This window comes from Triticum urartu, chromosome 6A, assembly GCF_056163025.1.
Source record: "Triticum urartu cultivar PI428250 chromosome 6A, HENAU_Tu73, whole genome shotgun sequence".
NCBI lineage: Eukaryota > Viridiplantae > Streptophyta > Magnoliopsida > Poales > Poaceae > Triticum > Triticum urartu.
The window spans coordinates 603,521,944-603,534,818 of NC_141878.1; the positions used below are offsets into that span (position 1 = coordinate 603,521,944).

Below are 12,875 nucleotides of genomic sequence, written 5' to 3' on the forward strand. Positions count from 1 at the left end.
AGGACCAGTCTGATGTGCAACAATTACTACTATATTAGTGATTAACAAGGACTACTGTCACTCTGTAAGTCATCGATAAATCTGTGCTGGTACATGTGCCTTGTATCTATGCGCTTGTCCCTTGTGATTTGTGAAGACGGTCATGGGCGCGCACACAAGAGATAAAATTGTGCAGGCAGGGCCTATGTGATATCTACGTCTTGGATTCAGAAGATGTTGGCATTTGACTGCCTGGCTTTAGCCAATTCTGGGAAGAAGATTTGGAAGGTGGCAGCCACGCCTCTGTGCTGTGCATGGAAGAGGACAATGCATGATAATGCATTATTTGAGTCTGGCAATTGCTAGCTAGCATTACAAAATCAGTACCTCTAGCATAAGAAAGAAAGAAAGAAAGAAAGAAAGAAAAAAATCACTAAGTATGCCTGAAGAATTTGTTTCTTGTTTCTTCAACAGGCAGGTGTGCTTGCCCATCATTTTCAGCCAGGATGGGCATGCGAGGTGTTGAGTGCGTGCATGCATGCATGGTTTTCTATTATATAGAAAGATAGCACCCGCAAGAACAAGAACAAAAGGCTCAACTTTCTATTGCGCTGAAGCTTCTTATTTTATTCCCGAATAAAAGAAGTTTCTTTGTTTGTTCAGTGAGATGTACTAGTACGGAGGTACTAGTTGTTTTTTGTTCATCTAATCTATCTATTGATCTCGTCCAGGTCCAGTGATCTTGTGGCTGGCTAGACTTACGGTGCGTCTTCCCCGGGGTGGAGTGGGATCCTCTGTCTGTCGGCCACGGTGCAAGGTTTCATTCTGTCAGTCAACCGATCTTGCATCTCAGAGATGTGTGAGATGGAATCTACTGCATGATTAACTGTTCGGCTCGATGGTAGTACGTACCACTTGGCTTTGTGCGGGACTTATTTGCATGGATTGGATCAATGAAACTGAAAGAAAAGAGTTGCTGCGGCCTAGCGTCTTGCTACAGGCCACATGGCTGGCTTGGTACGCATGTTTGAACAGTTCTACTACTAGGAAGGGCATAGCACTGAGGAAACCATCCCTAGTAGGAGTACCACTGTGGTAGGTACTCCGTATATTATATAAATCTGTCTACATCTATGTATGTATATATATGCTCTTGTCGCTGCGTGCCAAAATGTGGATGGATGCACTGAAGAAACGAAATTGTGCAACGGTAGGTAGCCGCAGACGCACACTATTCAGGTGGACACGAAGCTACTCAATCGCCCGGCCTGCTGTGTCGCTTGACTGCCCGCCCTAACTAATCTTAATCAGTGTGTGTGCCTAATTTGTACAGGCCGCGTCAAATGTCACTCATGCATGTACCCGATCCTCGGTGCGTCGTAGTCAAGGACGACACATTATTAGGGCCTATTTGGTTCCAATAAGTCACCTGATTTAAAAGTTACGTCTGTTTGGTTGTCATCTGACTTAAGTCACCTGACCACACTTTCCCACCTTGTTTTTTAATGTAAAGGTGATAGAACCCACGTAAAAAGGGGTGACTTATAAGTTTTAAGTTGGGGTGGAGCAACTTATGACTTATAACTTGAGATGACTTATAAGTTAGGTCCGTTTGGCAAAATAAGTCACTTTTTACACTTTTTGACTTATAAGTTGGTGACTTATTTGGAACCAAACAGGGCCTTATTGTCTCATGAAGTTGATCATTGCTACTATCACCAAATCGGCAGAGCAGCTTGTGAACGAATTAAACGAATACTAGCACCCACTCGGTTCCTATAAAACGTTTCGGCAGTTCAATTGAACTGCCAAGACGTCTCGTATGCCAGAATAATTTAGCTCGCAGGAGGCATGAGCTTCCTCTTCTTCTTCTTCCCCCATCTTAGCCAGGTAGTACCAAGTTTCACTGCAAAATGTACTAGGGCGCAATGCAACGAGACTAACCAAATCCTTTCCTTTTCAAATTATCTAGTGAGGGTCTTCACAGACAAATCTCGCGTCCACATGAGACTTTGTGTGATGTGGAATCTAACCGTGTTCATTACTCTCGCATGAAATTACCACTGCTCCTATAGGTGGTATAGTACTGCTCCTTGACTTCATGTCAGGTGGGACTTGCAGCATGAATGAGTGAGTTAATAATAAAGCAGCTGGCCTGTCCTGGCTAGCAACTCCGCCATGAAATGAATCCATGTCACATGGCTTGGCACCACTCCTAGTACACATGTCCAGCCATTCTTGTTTATTCATTTATATGAATAAATTATAAGAGCTGGCTTTTCATGTACACTTATGGCGAGGCACAGGCATGAGCCCTGCGCATGCCAATGTTGTCATCTACTCTACTATAGCTAGCACCAACAAACAAAGCCGGGCCGCCATGGAATGCAACGGAATGCATGGCAACGCAAGAGTCCAGACTCCCTCCAGAGAGTGCCATGGCGTCCTGGAGTTATTAGCAGTGCACGCCAGATCCATGCATGCTCTTCAGCTACCCAACAAGAAAACAGAGAGAGAGATGGTTGGATGTGCAGAAAAAAAACATCTTTTCCCCCTCCCATTTGGTTAGGCAGGACTCGATCGAAGTCGGGGCCGAGGAGGACGTTGGAGGGCTTGAGGTTGCCGTGCACGATGGCTGAGGAGTGGAGGTGGAGCAGGCCGGCGGCGATGTCCTCGACGAACTTCATGCTCGACGGCCGCGCCCCTGCATTGCACGCATGCACGCATACGGCGATCGTATTGCATGCATGCTCAGGCCTCCCGTGTGAATGCATATGCGTGCTGACAAAAACCATCGTTGTGCCGTTAATTAATTCTGCCGCTGACCAGCATTTTTTTTAGCTTCTTCTGAAACGTACTTCCTCTGTAAAGTTGATGAATTTCAAGTATTCAATTTCACCAATAAGATACGGAGACTTGCTTCATATTTGGAATTAAAACAGAAAAAAGTTCATCAGAAAGAGGTCTACCAAGACTTTTGTAAAAACGTCGACGTTTGTGGCTTATTTGGCAAAGGAAAAGAGAATATGTTATAACAAATTAATCGGTCGGCTGAATATTAGGGAGCAGTAGTGTAACCATTTTTTTAACTATTCTTAGATTTTTCATTTTGATGAGCATCGCTTTGAGGAATTCATGGAATAATGAATTAACGAAGAAAAGATATAAGCCTAGTGCTTACAAGAAAAGGTCTTATGATAGTCAATATGGGCCCTCAACACCCATCAATGCATGGTGTTCTTCGACTGATCGTTACTCTCGATGGTGAGGATGTTATTTAAAAAATGCTGAACGCGTATGAAATAAACATTTTAGATGTGTATGAAAAAGGTAGAATATGTATGAAAACATTGTAGTATTTTGAAATATGTTAAAGTGTCTAAAACATTGTTTCTTGTGCACACAAAAAAAACTTACAATGTATTTGTAAAGACCAGCGGTCAAGTAAAATAATATATTTTTTCGCAAATGTTTTGTATGTATACAAAAATGTGCAACATACATGAAAAAGCTAGACGTGAAAACATACTATATTTTTGGAAATTTTAGTGTCGTATTTAAAAAAACAGGCATGAAAAACGTTCTTGTTGTATACGGAAAAATATGGAGACATGAAAATGATACTATATTTTTGAAACTAGCTGGACGGGCCCGTGGAGGAACTGGAGGGTGAAATGGGGAAAAATAAACAACGGGAGTGCGCTTCTTCTTCCTCCTCCTTTCCGATCTGCTGTGGCGGAGGAGCGGAGGCCGGGCAGCAGAGGATTGCACGTGGCAGCACTCAATGGACCTCACACACACACACAGCTAGAGTCAGTCACGGGCGCGCACACACAAATAGTACAAATGGTAGGTAGATTTGGATTTGGATTTGGATTTGGATTAAGGGCGCGCATGCATTGCGGTGCCAACGAATTCAATTAACTGAGGCAAAGCATCTCTCTCGACCATACTATAATGTTTGTTATCGAGATGATGATCCCCAAAGAGGTTAAGCCTGGAAGGAATGGATGAACAGTATGCGGCTGCCACTGCCATGGTTGGCACGCGAGCAAAGAAGAAAGAAAGGAAGGGGATCATTACAGTCAGTGATTATAGTAGTAAAATGGGCGTGGGTCAGGCTTTCCACAGCCACTCCATTGACCCACTTACTATTACTACTACTGACTGACAATTGATAGTGGTGGGTGGGTGCTGCCTCTGTTTACCAACACCAGGTCCCAAGGTTAATCATCCACCTCAGTCAGAGTCAGAGAGCATGTGGTGAGTCCAGTGTTAATTAGTGAGCAGAGCAGTCTTTCTTCCTCCTCTCCGGCAAGCCGGCCGCCCGCCAGGTCCACACTCACCCACGCGCGCCCGCTGCCGCATTTAGTTAAGCAGCAGCAGCAGCAGCTCATGCTCCGTCCCTCTCCCCCTTTTATTTTCCTTTCCGGAGAGATCCAAGCCAAGGCAGCAGCTCATGCTCTTCCTCCCTCTCCTGCCTTGTCCGTTTCTCTTCTTTTACAGCTAGCTCACTGCTCCCTCAGCTCATTAATGCCGCCCACCCGCCATTGCTGACCTCCCCTCCCCTTCCTGCCACTGCCTTCCTTCACTCCACACTCCACCGCACCATGAAGCCCCCCGGAGCCCTCTCGCCGCGCCACCACCTGCTGCCCCTCCTCCTCCTCCTCCTGCTCTACCACCTCGCCGCCGCCGCCAGCGGCACCGACGCCGACGCGCTGCTCGCCCTCAAGTCCGCCCTGGACGCCTCCAACCGCCTCACATGGCACGCCTCCACGGCCACCACCCTCTGCACCGCCTGGCCCGGCGTGCGCCAGTGCGACCCCGCCGGCCGCGTCACCAAGCTGGTCCTCGAGAACCTCAACCTCACCGGCCCCCTCACCGCCGCCCTCCTCTCCCCGCTCGCCGAGCTGCGCGTGCTCAGCCTCAAGGCCAACGCGCTCTCCGGCCCCGTCCCCGACGGCCTCGCCGCCGCGCTCCCCAACCTCAAGCTGCTCTACCTCGCGTCCAACGCGCTCTCCGGCCCGCTCCCCGCCAGCCTCGCGCTGCTCCACCGCGCCACCGTCCTCGTGCTCTCCGACAACCGCCTCTCCGGCCGGATCCCGCGGGAGCTGGCCCGCGTGCCGAGGCTCACCTCGCTGCTGCTCGACGGGAACCTGCTGACGGGGCCGCTGCCCGCGCTGCCGCAGAGCACGCTCCGGGCCCTCGACGTCTCCGGCAACCGGCTGTCCGGGCAGATCCCGGGCGTGCTCGCGAGGCGGTTCAACGCGTCGGCGTTCGCGGGCAATGCCGGGCTCTGCGGGGCGCCGCTCGCCGTGCCGTGTGTGGTGGCGGCGGCTCCCGGGCCGATGTCGCTCTCCCCCGCCACGGCCGCGTTCGCGCCGCTCCCTCCCCCCGGCGGGTCCGGCGGCAGCAGCGGACGCCGCAGGAAGGCCGCGATAATCGCCGGGTCGACTGTGGCGGGGGCGGTGGTGCTTGCCCTGCTGGTCGCCGCGGCGGTGACGGCGTCTCGCCGCGGGCGCGGGCGCAACAAGCGCGTGGCCGGGGACGTGGACAAGGGCGGCCATGGCACGCCGGAGGAGCAGGCCGAGGAGGACGCGCAGCAGCAGCACCAGCAGCGCTCGGCGAACGCAGCAGCGCTGCCGCCGGCGACGAACGCGGCGGCGGCGGCGGGCGGGCGCGAGTTCTCGTGGGAGCGGGAGGGGATCGGGAAGCTGGTGTTCTGCGGGGGCGCGGCGGAGGCGTACAGCCTGGAGGAGCTGCTGCGGGCGTCGGCGGAGACGCTGGGGCGCGGGGAGGCCGGGAGCACGTACAAGGCGGTGATGGAGACGGGGTTCATCGTGACGGTGAAGCGGATGCGGTGCGGCGACGCGGGGGGCGCGGGCGGGGTGGGCGGCGGGGCTCTGGAGTTCGGGCGGCGGGCGGAGGAGCTGGGGCGGGTGCGGCACCCCAACGTGGTGGCGCTGCGGGCATACTTCCAGGCCAAGGAGGAGCGGCTGCTGGTGTACGACTACTACCCCAACGGCAGCCTCTTCTCCCTCGTCCACGGTCAGTTGAGTCACTACTAGCACATCGCCATTGCCGTCTTCTTCCTCGTCTTCCATTCTCGCCATTGCCATGCTCTGTTTTGTGTGAAAGAAAGAAACTCTTTTTTCAGCTCAATTCCTTGCTCGTTGCCATGCATCTATCCATGATCAGAATAAACAAATTATGAACCGCATGAGTAAGTCATTATCAGGACCAACAATATGTACTAGCTAGCATTGATTCATGCGAAGTTATGAACACTGAAGCGCACACACATCCTGCCCGTGCCCGTGCCCGTGCCCGTGCCCATGAACCAACCAAGCAGCCAACAAAACGGGACAAATTTTCTTGGTGTGACTCACGGTCACGGCATTGCGGCATTGAGGGAGCAAATCACGGGGGAAAGCATGGGGCAGTTGCGCATCCAACCATGTCTCTCTCTCTCTCTCTGTTTTCTTGTTGGGTAGCTGGATCTGGCGTGCACTGCTAGTAAAAAAGGTCCGGCTCTTACAATTTATTCATAAAAATGAATAAACAAGAATTGCGGGACATGCGTACTAGCATTCTTCTCTAGGAGTGGTGCCAAGCCATGTGACATGGATACATTTCATGGTGCCAGCTGCTTCACTGTTAACTCACTCATGCTGCAAGTCCCACATGACATGAAGTCAAGGAGTAGTACCACCACTATAGTCTATAGGAGCAGCAGTAATTCATGAGACAGTGATGAATGGTGGTAGATTCCACATCACACAAGCCTCATGTTGACGCCAGATCCTCACTACTAGTGTAGATTATTTCTAGATACCACTACAGAAGAAGCTCTATCAGAAGGAAAGGCTCTGGTTAATCTCCTTACATTGCATTTTGCTCTGAAACTCGATAACTGCTACCTGGGTAAGATGGGGAAAGAAGAAGAAAATGAGGTGCTCCTGCTAGCTAAGTTATGCAGGCATACCATAGTACAGCACCTCTGTTTCCAAATAGGAACAATGATGCTCGACGTGCTAGTATGTATTCCTTTTATTTATTCATATACAAGCTGCTCTGCCGATTTGGTGTTGATAGTAGTAGCAACGATCAACTTCATCAGACAATAATGTGTATGATGTCCTCGCTTACGACGCGCTAAGGTGAGGGTCCAGGAATGACATTGAGGCGGCCTGTACAAATTAGGCACACACATTGATTAGTCAGGGCAGGCAGTCTAGCTACAAGAGGGCAGGCGATTGAGTAGCATCGTGTCCACCTCAACTGAATCCAATGCAATGCAGTAGTATCTACTCCCTCCGTTCCTAAATACATAAGTCTTTTTAGAGATTTCAATATGGACTATATACCGATGTATATAGACGTATTTTAGAGTGTAGATTCACTCATTTTGCTTCGTATGTAGTCCATATTGAAATCTCTAAAAGGACTTATAATTAGGAACGATGAGAGTATTAGCGTGCGTCTGCAGCTGTCTAGCGTTGCACAATTTCTTGAGTGCATCCATCCACATCTTGGCAAGCAAGCAGGGCCAAGAGCATACATACTAGGCTGATTTCTTCGGTGCTCTGCTCTCCCAAGAACTGCTCAACCATGTGTAACAGGCCAGCCATGTGGCCTGGAGCAAGACCCTAGGCCAGCCAGCGTCTCCTTTTTTTCATTCATCCATGCATGCGAATAAGTACCACATGACATGAACACGCCCCCAGGAAGGAAGACGCGCCGTAAGGTAAATCTAGCCAGCCAGCCACAAGATCACCGGACCTGGACGAGATCAATACATAGATAGATGAAGAAAAAACAAGTACTACGAGTAGATCTCACTGAACAAACAAAGAAACTTCTTTTATTCAGAAATACTTCAGTGCACGAGAATGCGGGGAGGTTGCATCATATAATAGAGACCCAACACATGCCCCATCCTGCTGCTCACATGTTGTTAGTAAGTGTTGTTAGTTGTTACTACCTCCTGCTGGGTAAATTCTTTCAGGCATTACTGTAGTAGTATCCGTTGTTTTTATTCACGCAAGCTGCTGGATTGGTAATAGTAGTAGCAGTGATCAGGTTCAGACAATGCATGTACTGTCCTTGTTCAGGCCGTGAGGGTCCATGCATGCATGCATGAATGATGTTGACGCGGCCTGCCCAAATTAAGCACCCGGGTTGATTATTATGATTAGCTAAGGCAGGCAGTGGAGCCGAGCGAGAGGAGACCAGACGATGGATGAAGGATGAGCAACCCGTCCTGCTTTAGCTTTACCTTTAGCAGCAGCGTGTCCTGAACGCAAGATTCAGACGGATTTACAGGCTGATTTCTTCACTGTTCTCGTGTTGTGTGTTGCCTGAATCCCGTTCCGTTCCATCGCGTTTTACTCCCTCCGTTCCTAAATACTTGTCTTTCTAGGCATTTCAACAAGTGACTACATACGGAGCAAAATGAGTGAATCTACATTCTAAAATATGTTTACATACATCCGTATGTAGTAGTCATTTGAAATGTCTAGAAAGACAAATACTTAGGAACCAAGGGAGTAGTATGGATTGATATTCGTGATCCTGCTCCGCCACTTGAAATAACAGCTTCTGCACCTGGTGCCTGCCCTGCCTGCCTGGTATTTACTAGTGTTAGCTCTAGCTCTTAATGTAGTAGTGATCTAAACGCTTTTATATTTCTTTACGGAGGGAGTAGTAGAAGCCATTGTGGCTCCAACATGTGTACTGCTAGGCTAGGAGGAGGAGGCAGCCATGTGACCTCCTGTCCAGGATCAAGGCCATTACTAGCTGGTCATCTATCTATCTAGCCACTCAATTCTTGCATTGATCCACGAAAACATGTCCCCGGCAAAAGCAAGTCAAGGGGTACTACTCCTACCTACTACTATGACCATCGGAGCTCCCAGCATGTAGTAAATCATTCTAACTGGCCCGTAGATTCCTTGTCCGAGATGATGCAAGATCCGTTGACAATAGTAATGAAACCTTGCGCCATCGTAAAACAAGAGAATGGCCGAGAGAAAGAGAGAGAATCCGGCCAGGGAGCACGTCCCCATGAAGACAGCCACAAGAACACCGGACGAGATGACAAAAAAGAAATCAAAAAAATATTTCTCTTCATTCATATAAAAGAAAGCTTCAGTGCACAAACATGATCATGCATGCATGTGAGTCACCAGGATTGTGTACGGACTTGTTGCAAGAAAAAAGTAGGCCTTTTTGTTCTTGTCCTGGCAACCACACCTGCCTGTTGAAGAAACAAATTCTGCACACATATTACTAGTGATTTTCTTTCTCTCTTGCTTTCACATGCTAGCAGTAGCAGAAATGATCCGGCAGTGCAAGCTAGCAATGGCCAGAATCAAATAATGCATTGTCCTTTTCCACGCACCTGTCCAAATCTTCTTCCCGAAATTGGCCAAGGCATACAGTCAAATGCCAACATGTCCTGAACCCAAGGCAGTAGATATAATTTGTTTCTTCAGTAATTGTTAATCACCACTATAGTAGTAATTGTTATAGGAGTACAGAATAGTCCTTTTTTATCTGCAAATAGTAATTGTTGCCTGCCAAATGCTTGATGACTGGCTGGCTGGCCTCACTCTACACACACAGCTAGCTCAGCTCAGCTGTGGGTTCTACCCAGTAAATGACTAAAAATGTTCATGCATGCTGACGACCATAGCATGAAACTTAACGAGTAGTAGACTCTTTTGCAAGCTATGTAGTACGTACCGAACTAAAACAAACAATGTGTCCATTCATGTTTTGCGATTTAAATGTGGTATAATGGTTGGAAATGCATGCATGCACGCGTGCAATGCAGGGTCTCGGCCGTCGAGCAAGGGCAAGCCGCTGCACTGGACCTCTTGCATGAAGATCGCCGAGGACATCGCCGCCGGCCTGCTCCACCTCCACTCCTCAGCGATCGTGCACGGCAACCTCAAGCCCTCCAACGTCCTCCTCGGCCCCGACTTCGAGTCCTGCCTCACCGACTACGGCCTCGTCCCCGCCCTCCACGCCGCCGGCGCCGACGCATCCTCCGCCTCCCTCCTCTACCGCGCTCCCGAGACCCGCTCCTCCTCCTCCTTCACGGCGCCGTCCGACGTCTACAGCTTCGGCGTTCTCCTGCTCGAGCTGCTCACGGGCCGGGCGCCGTTCCCAGACCTCCTGGACCAGCACGGTGGTGCCGACGAGGTGGCCGCCTGGGTGCGCGCCGCGCGCGAGGAGGAGATGTCCACCGAGTCGGGCGGCGAGTCGGCCGCGTCCGGCGCCGCCGGCCCCGCCGAGGAGAAGCTGGGCGCGCTGGTTGGCGTGGCGGCGGCCTGCGTGGCCGCGGACCCCGGCGCACGGCCGGCCACGGTCGAGGCGCTGCGGATGGTGCGCGAGGCGCGTGCCGAGGCCATGTCATCGTCCAACAGCAGCGATCGCTCGCCCGCGCGCTGGTCCGACGCCGTCATCATGGGCGCGCCGGGGCCGCCGACGGACTGACCAGTCCGGTCTGGTTACCATCTCCAGTGATCGAGGGAGCTGGATATATACATTGATTGATTTGGGATGAGATCCTCTCGATCTCCAGTTAAGCTAGCTAGTAGATAGGATTTCATTTGGTTGGTTTGATAAATTGTTGGATTTGTAGATCGCTGGCTCTGAATTGCACCATCGATCGTCATGTAGAAGTTAATTACTACAGTAGTTTGTGTCATCGGATTGAGCCATGGAAGTAGTTACAAAGATGCAAAATCCTCCTCCTCTACGAACACGTCTACATGCCAACGCCTTTGACAAAACACTCGTTTTCCTTTTTTAAAACATGCGACAGTTGAGACGCTCATATACGTACATACACTCATCTCTATGAATGAACACATGCACATTCTACTCGTACAAGCCTTTTTAAGAGACCGGGAAAAAAGCAAACATGGTTTGTTACATTGGATATGCATGGAAAGATCTGGTCTCGTGAACGAGAACGAGGATGGCATGTGAGACACGTTGCTCGGTGATGTTAGCTTCCGATGTCACGGCGGCGGGCCTGCTCGTCTACCGCCACGGTACTCTCACACGATGGCTGGCACCCTATGAAAGGGCACTAGAGGAGCAGCGCGAGGCATGAGGTGCATCTCCCGTGGCTTTCTCCGATGCACATTAAGTATTTGATGAAATGCTAGAGAGAGGGGGTATTTGATGAAATGCCTTAGAGAGAAAGGAGGAGGTAGAAAAGGATCATGGCGGTTTTTTACATATGTGGTGCTATTTTTCTGTCAACTCAGCCCGAAGAATAGGCCCAACCAATTAGTAATATTAACAAAGTCATTATTATGGACCGTAGTGTTTTTTGTCACTGTCAAGTTTTCGTCACCGTGATTTTTACAACAAATTGTGAAGTGGTGGTTTTTCACTAATGATGTTGCAAATTGTGATGATTATGTGCATCTTACCCTTCATATCGGCACTCAACTGCACACACATACTGCCCGTGCCCATGAACGAACCTAATGGGAAAGTAAAAAAGATGTTTTTTTTCCCTCCTCTTCACGAGCACGGGGAAAAGCATGGAGTAGCAGTTGCACGTCCAGCCATCTTTTCTTTCTTTCTTTCTTTCTTTCTTGTGGGATTCCATAGCGATAGCTGGCTTTGTTTGTTGGTGCTACGTGCCACTTTGGTATGCGCAAGCCTCATGCTTGTGCTTCACCTATACCTACAAGTGTAAATAAAAAGCTTGTGTACTCCTACTGGTTTATAACAAGTGTACTGGGAGTAGAGGTGGCAGGCGGGGCATGCGACATGGATTCATGGCGCAACCACTTTATCAGTAATAATTCATGCTGCAAGTCCCTCCCACATGAAGAGGAGTGGTAGGACAAGATGAGCAGTAACAATTCATCATGCAATAGTGGTGGTATGGTAGATCCCACGGCACAGAAAGTTCACGTGGAAGCATGCTACACCTGTGAAATGGAAGTTTCTCCCTCGCACCTACCTGGGGAGTGCCCAACCCACTAGACATGCCTAGGCCGCCCAGAACACATGGCAACGTCACGGTCACGCGGTGACCACGCGGCGGTATGCGAGTTTACGCACTCTAGAGTTGGGGCCCTCGACCACTGTCCAAACCTCGACGTATCACCACTAAACCATGTATTTATGATTAAATAGGTACTTATGTAACTAGAAATTATTTTTTGAAAAAATAAATAGCAAACTATGAGACAGTTGCAGTTCAAATTTGACCCGCTTCCTACTGAATCGGCGGGAATTTGTCTTTTTCACCAGAGGTGGATCAAAACTTTTGACACCCAACCATTTTATCAATTGTGCATTAAATATGGCCTAGTATTTTAGAAAATTAATTTGGTCCAATTTTGCAACAATTATTTGGGAGGTCATTCACAAAAAACCTCATTTCAGGCACTCGGAAAATGGAAAATAAATTTTCCGTGCACAGAAAATGAAAACTTCCTTAGGCAACATTGTTTGCCATTCCAAGATGCACCTTTGTGCACAATATGAGATCATTTGAACAAACTATGCCATGAATGTGACCATAAGATTAATCATTTGGCTTGAAAGCCATGAATCTTCACGCATGACAGCTCATTTTTGAGAACACTTTTTTAAAATAATTGCCGTATTACAAGTTTGTTATTTTTCCTGGGAACTTGGCCACATATAATGACACAATGCGAAGGTTTCCCAATTTTTTGATTTTTTTTGAATTTTTATGCCCGTTTCAAAATGCGGTCAAAACGGCGGGAATGACCGTTCCTAGCTAGTTGTTGAATCTTGAATTTTTTTGGTGTTTCTCTGATAAAATAGATACTTTTGTACCTAAAAATGATTTTTAGAAAAAATAAAAAGCAAACTATGTGGCAGCTGCAGTT

The 12,875-nt window shown here is 49.1% G+C and overlaps 1 protein-coding gene across 1 annotated transcript; it reads left to right on the top strand.

Moving 5' to 3' along the window:
* The first annotated feature begins 4,172 nt into the window (after window positions 1-4,172).
* Window positions 4,173-10,696, top strand: LOC125515666 (Leucine-rich repeat protein kinase family protein). Its single transcript, XM_048681184.2, has 2 exons — window positions 4,173-6,027; window positions 9,818-10,696. Exons 1-2 carry the CDS (start codon window positions 4,590-4,592, stop codon window positions 10,480-10,482), a joined length of 2,103 nt encoding a protein of 700 aa, XP_048537141.1. The 5' UTR covers window positions 4,173-4,589; the 3' UTR covers window positions 10,483-10,696.
* Window positions 10,697-12,875: the final 2,179 nt, after the last annotated feature.

What these genes read in the sequence shown, in the direction of transcription:
- LOC125515666 (XM_048681184.2), top strand. Translation starts at nt 4,590, where the DNA reads ATGAAGCCCCCCGGAGCCCTCTCGCCGCGCCACCACCTGCTGCCCCTC. An exon ending in CCTCTTCTCCCTCGTCCACG is followed by an intron (nt 6,028 to 9,817) that starts GTCAGTTGAGTC and finishes CGTGCAATGCAG; the next exon opens with GGTCTCGGCCGTCGAGCAAG.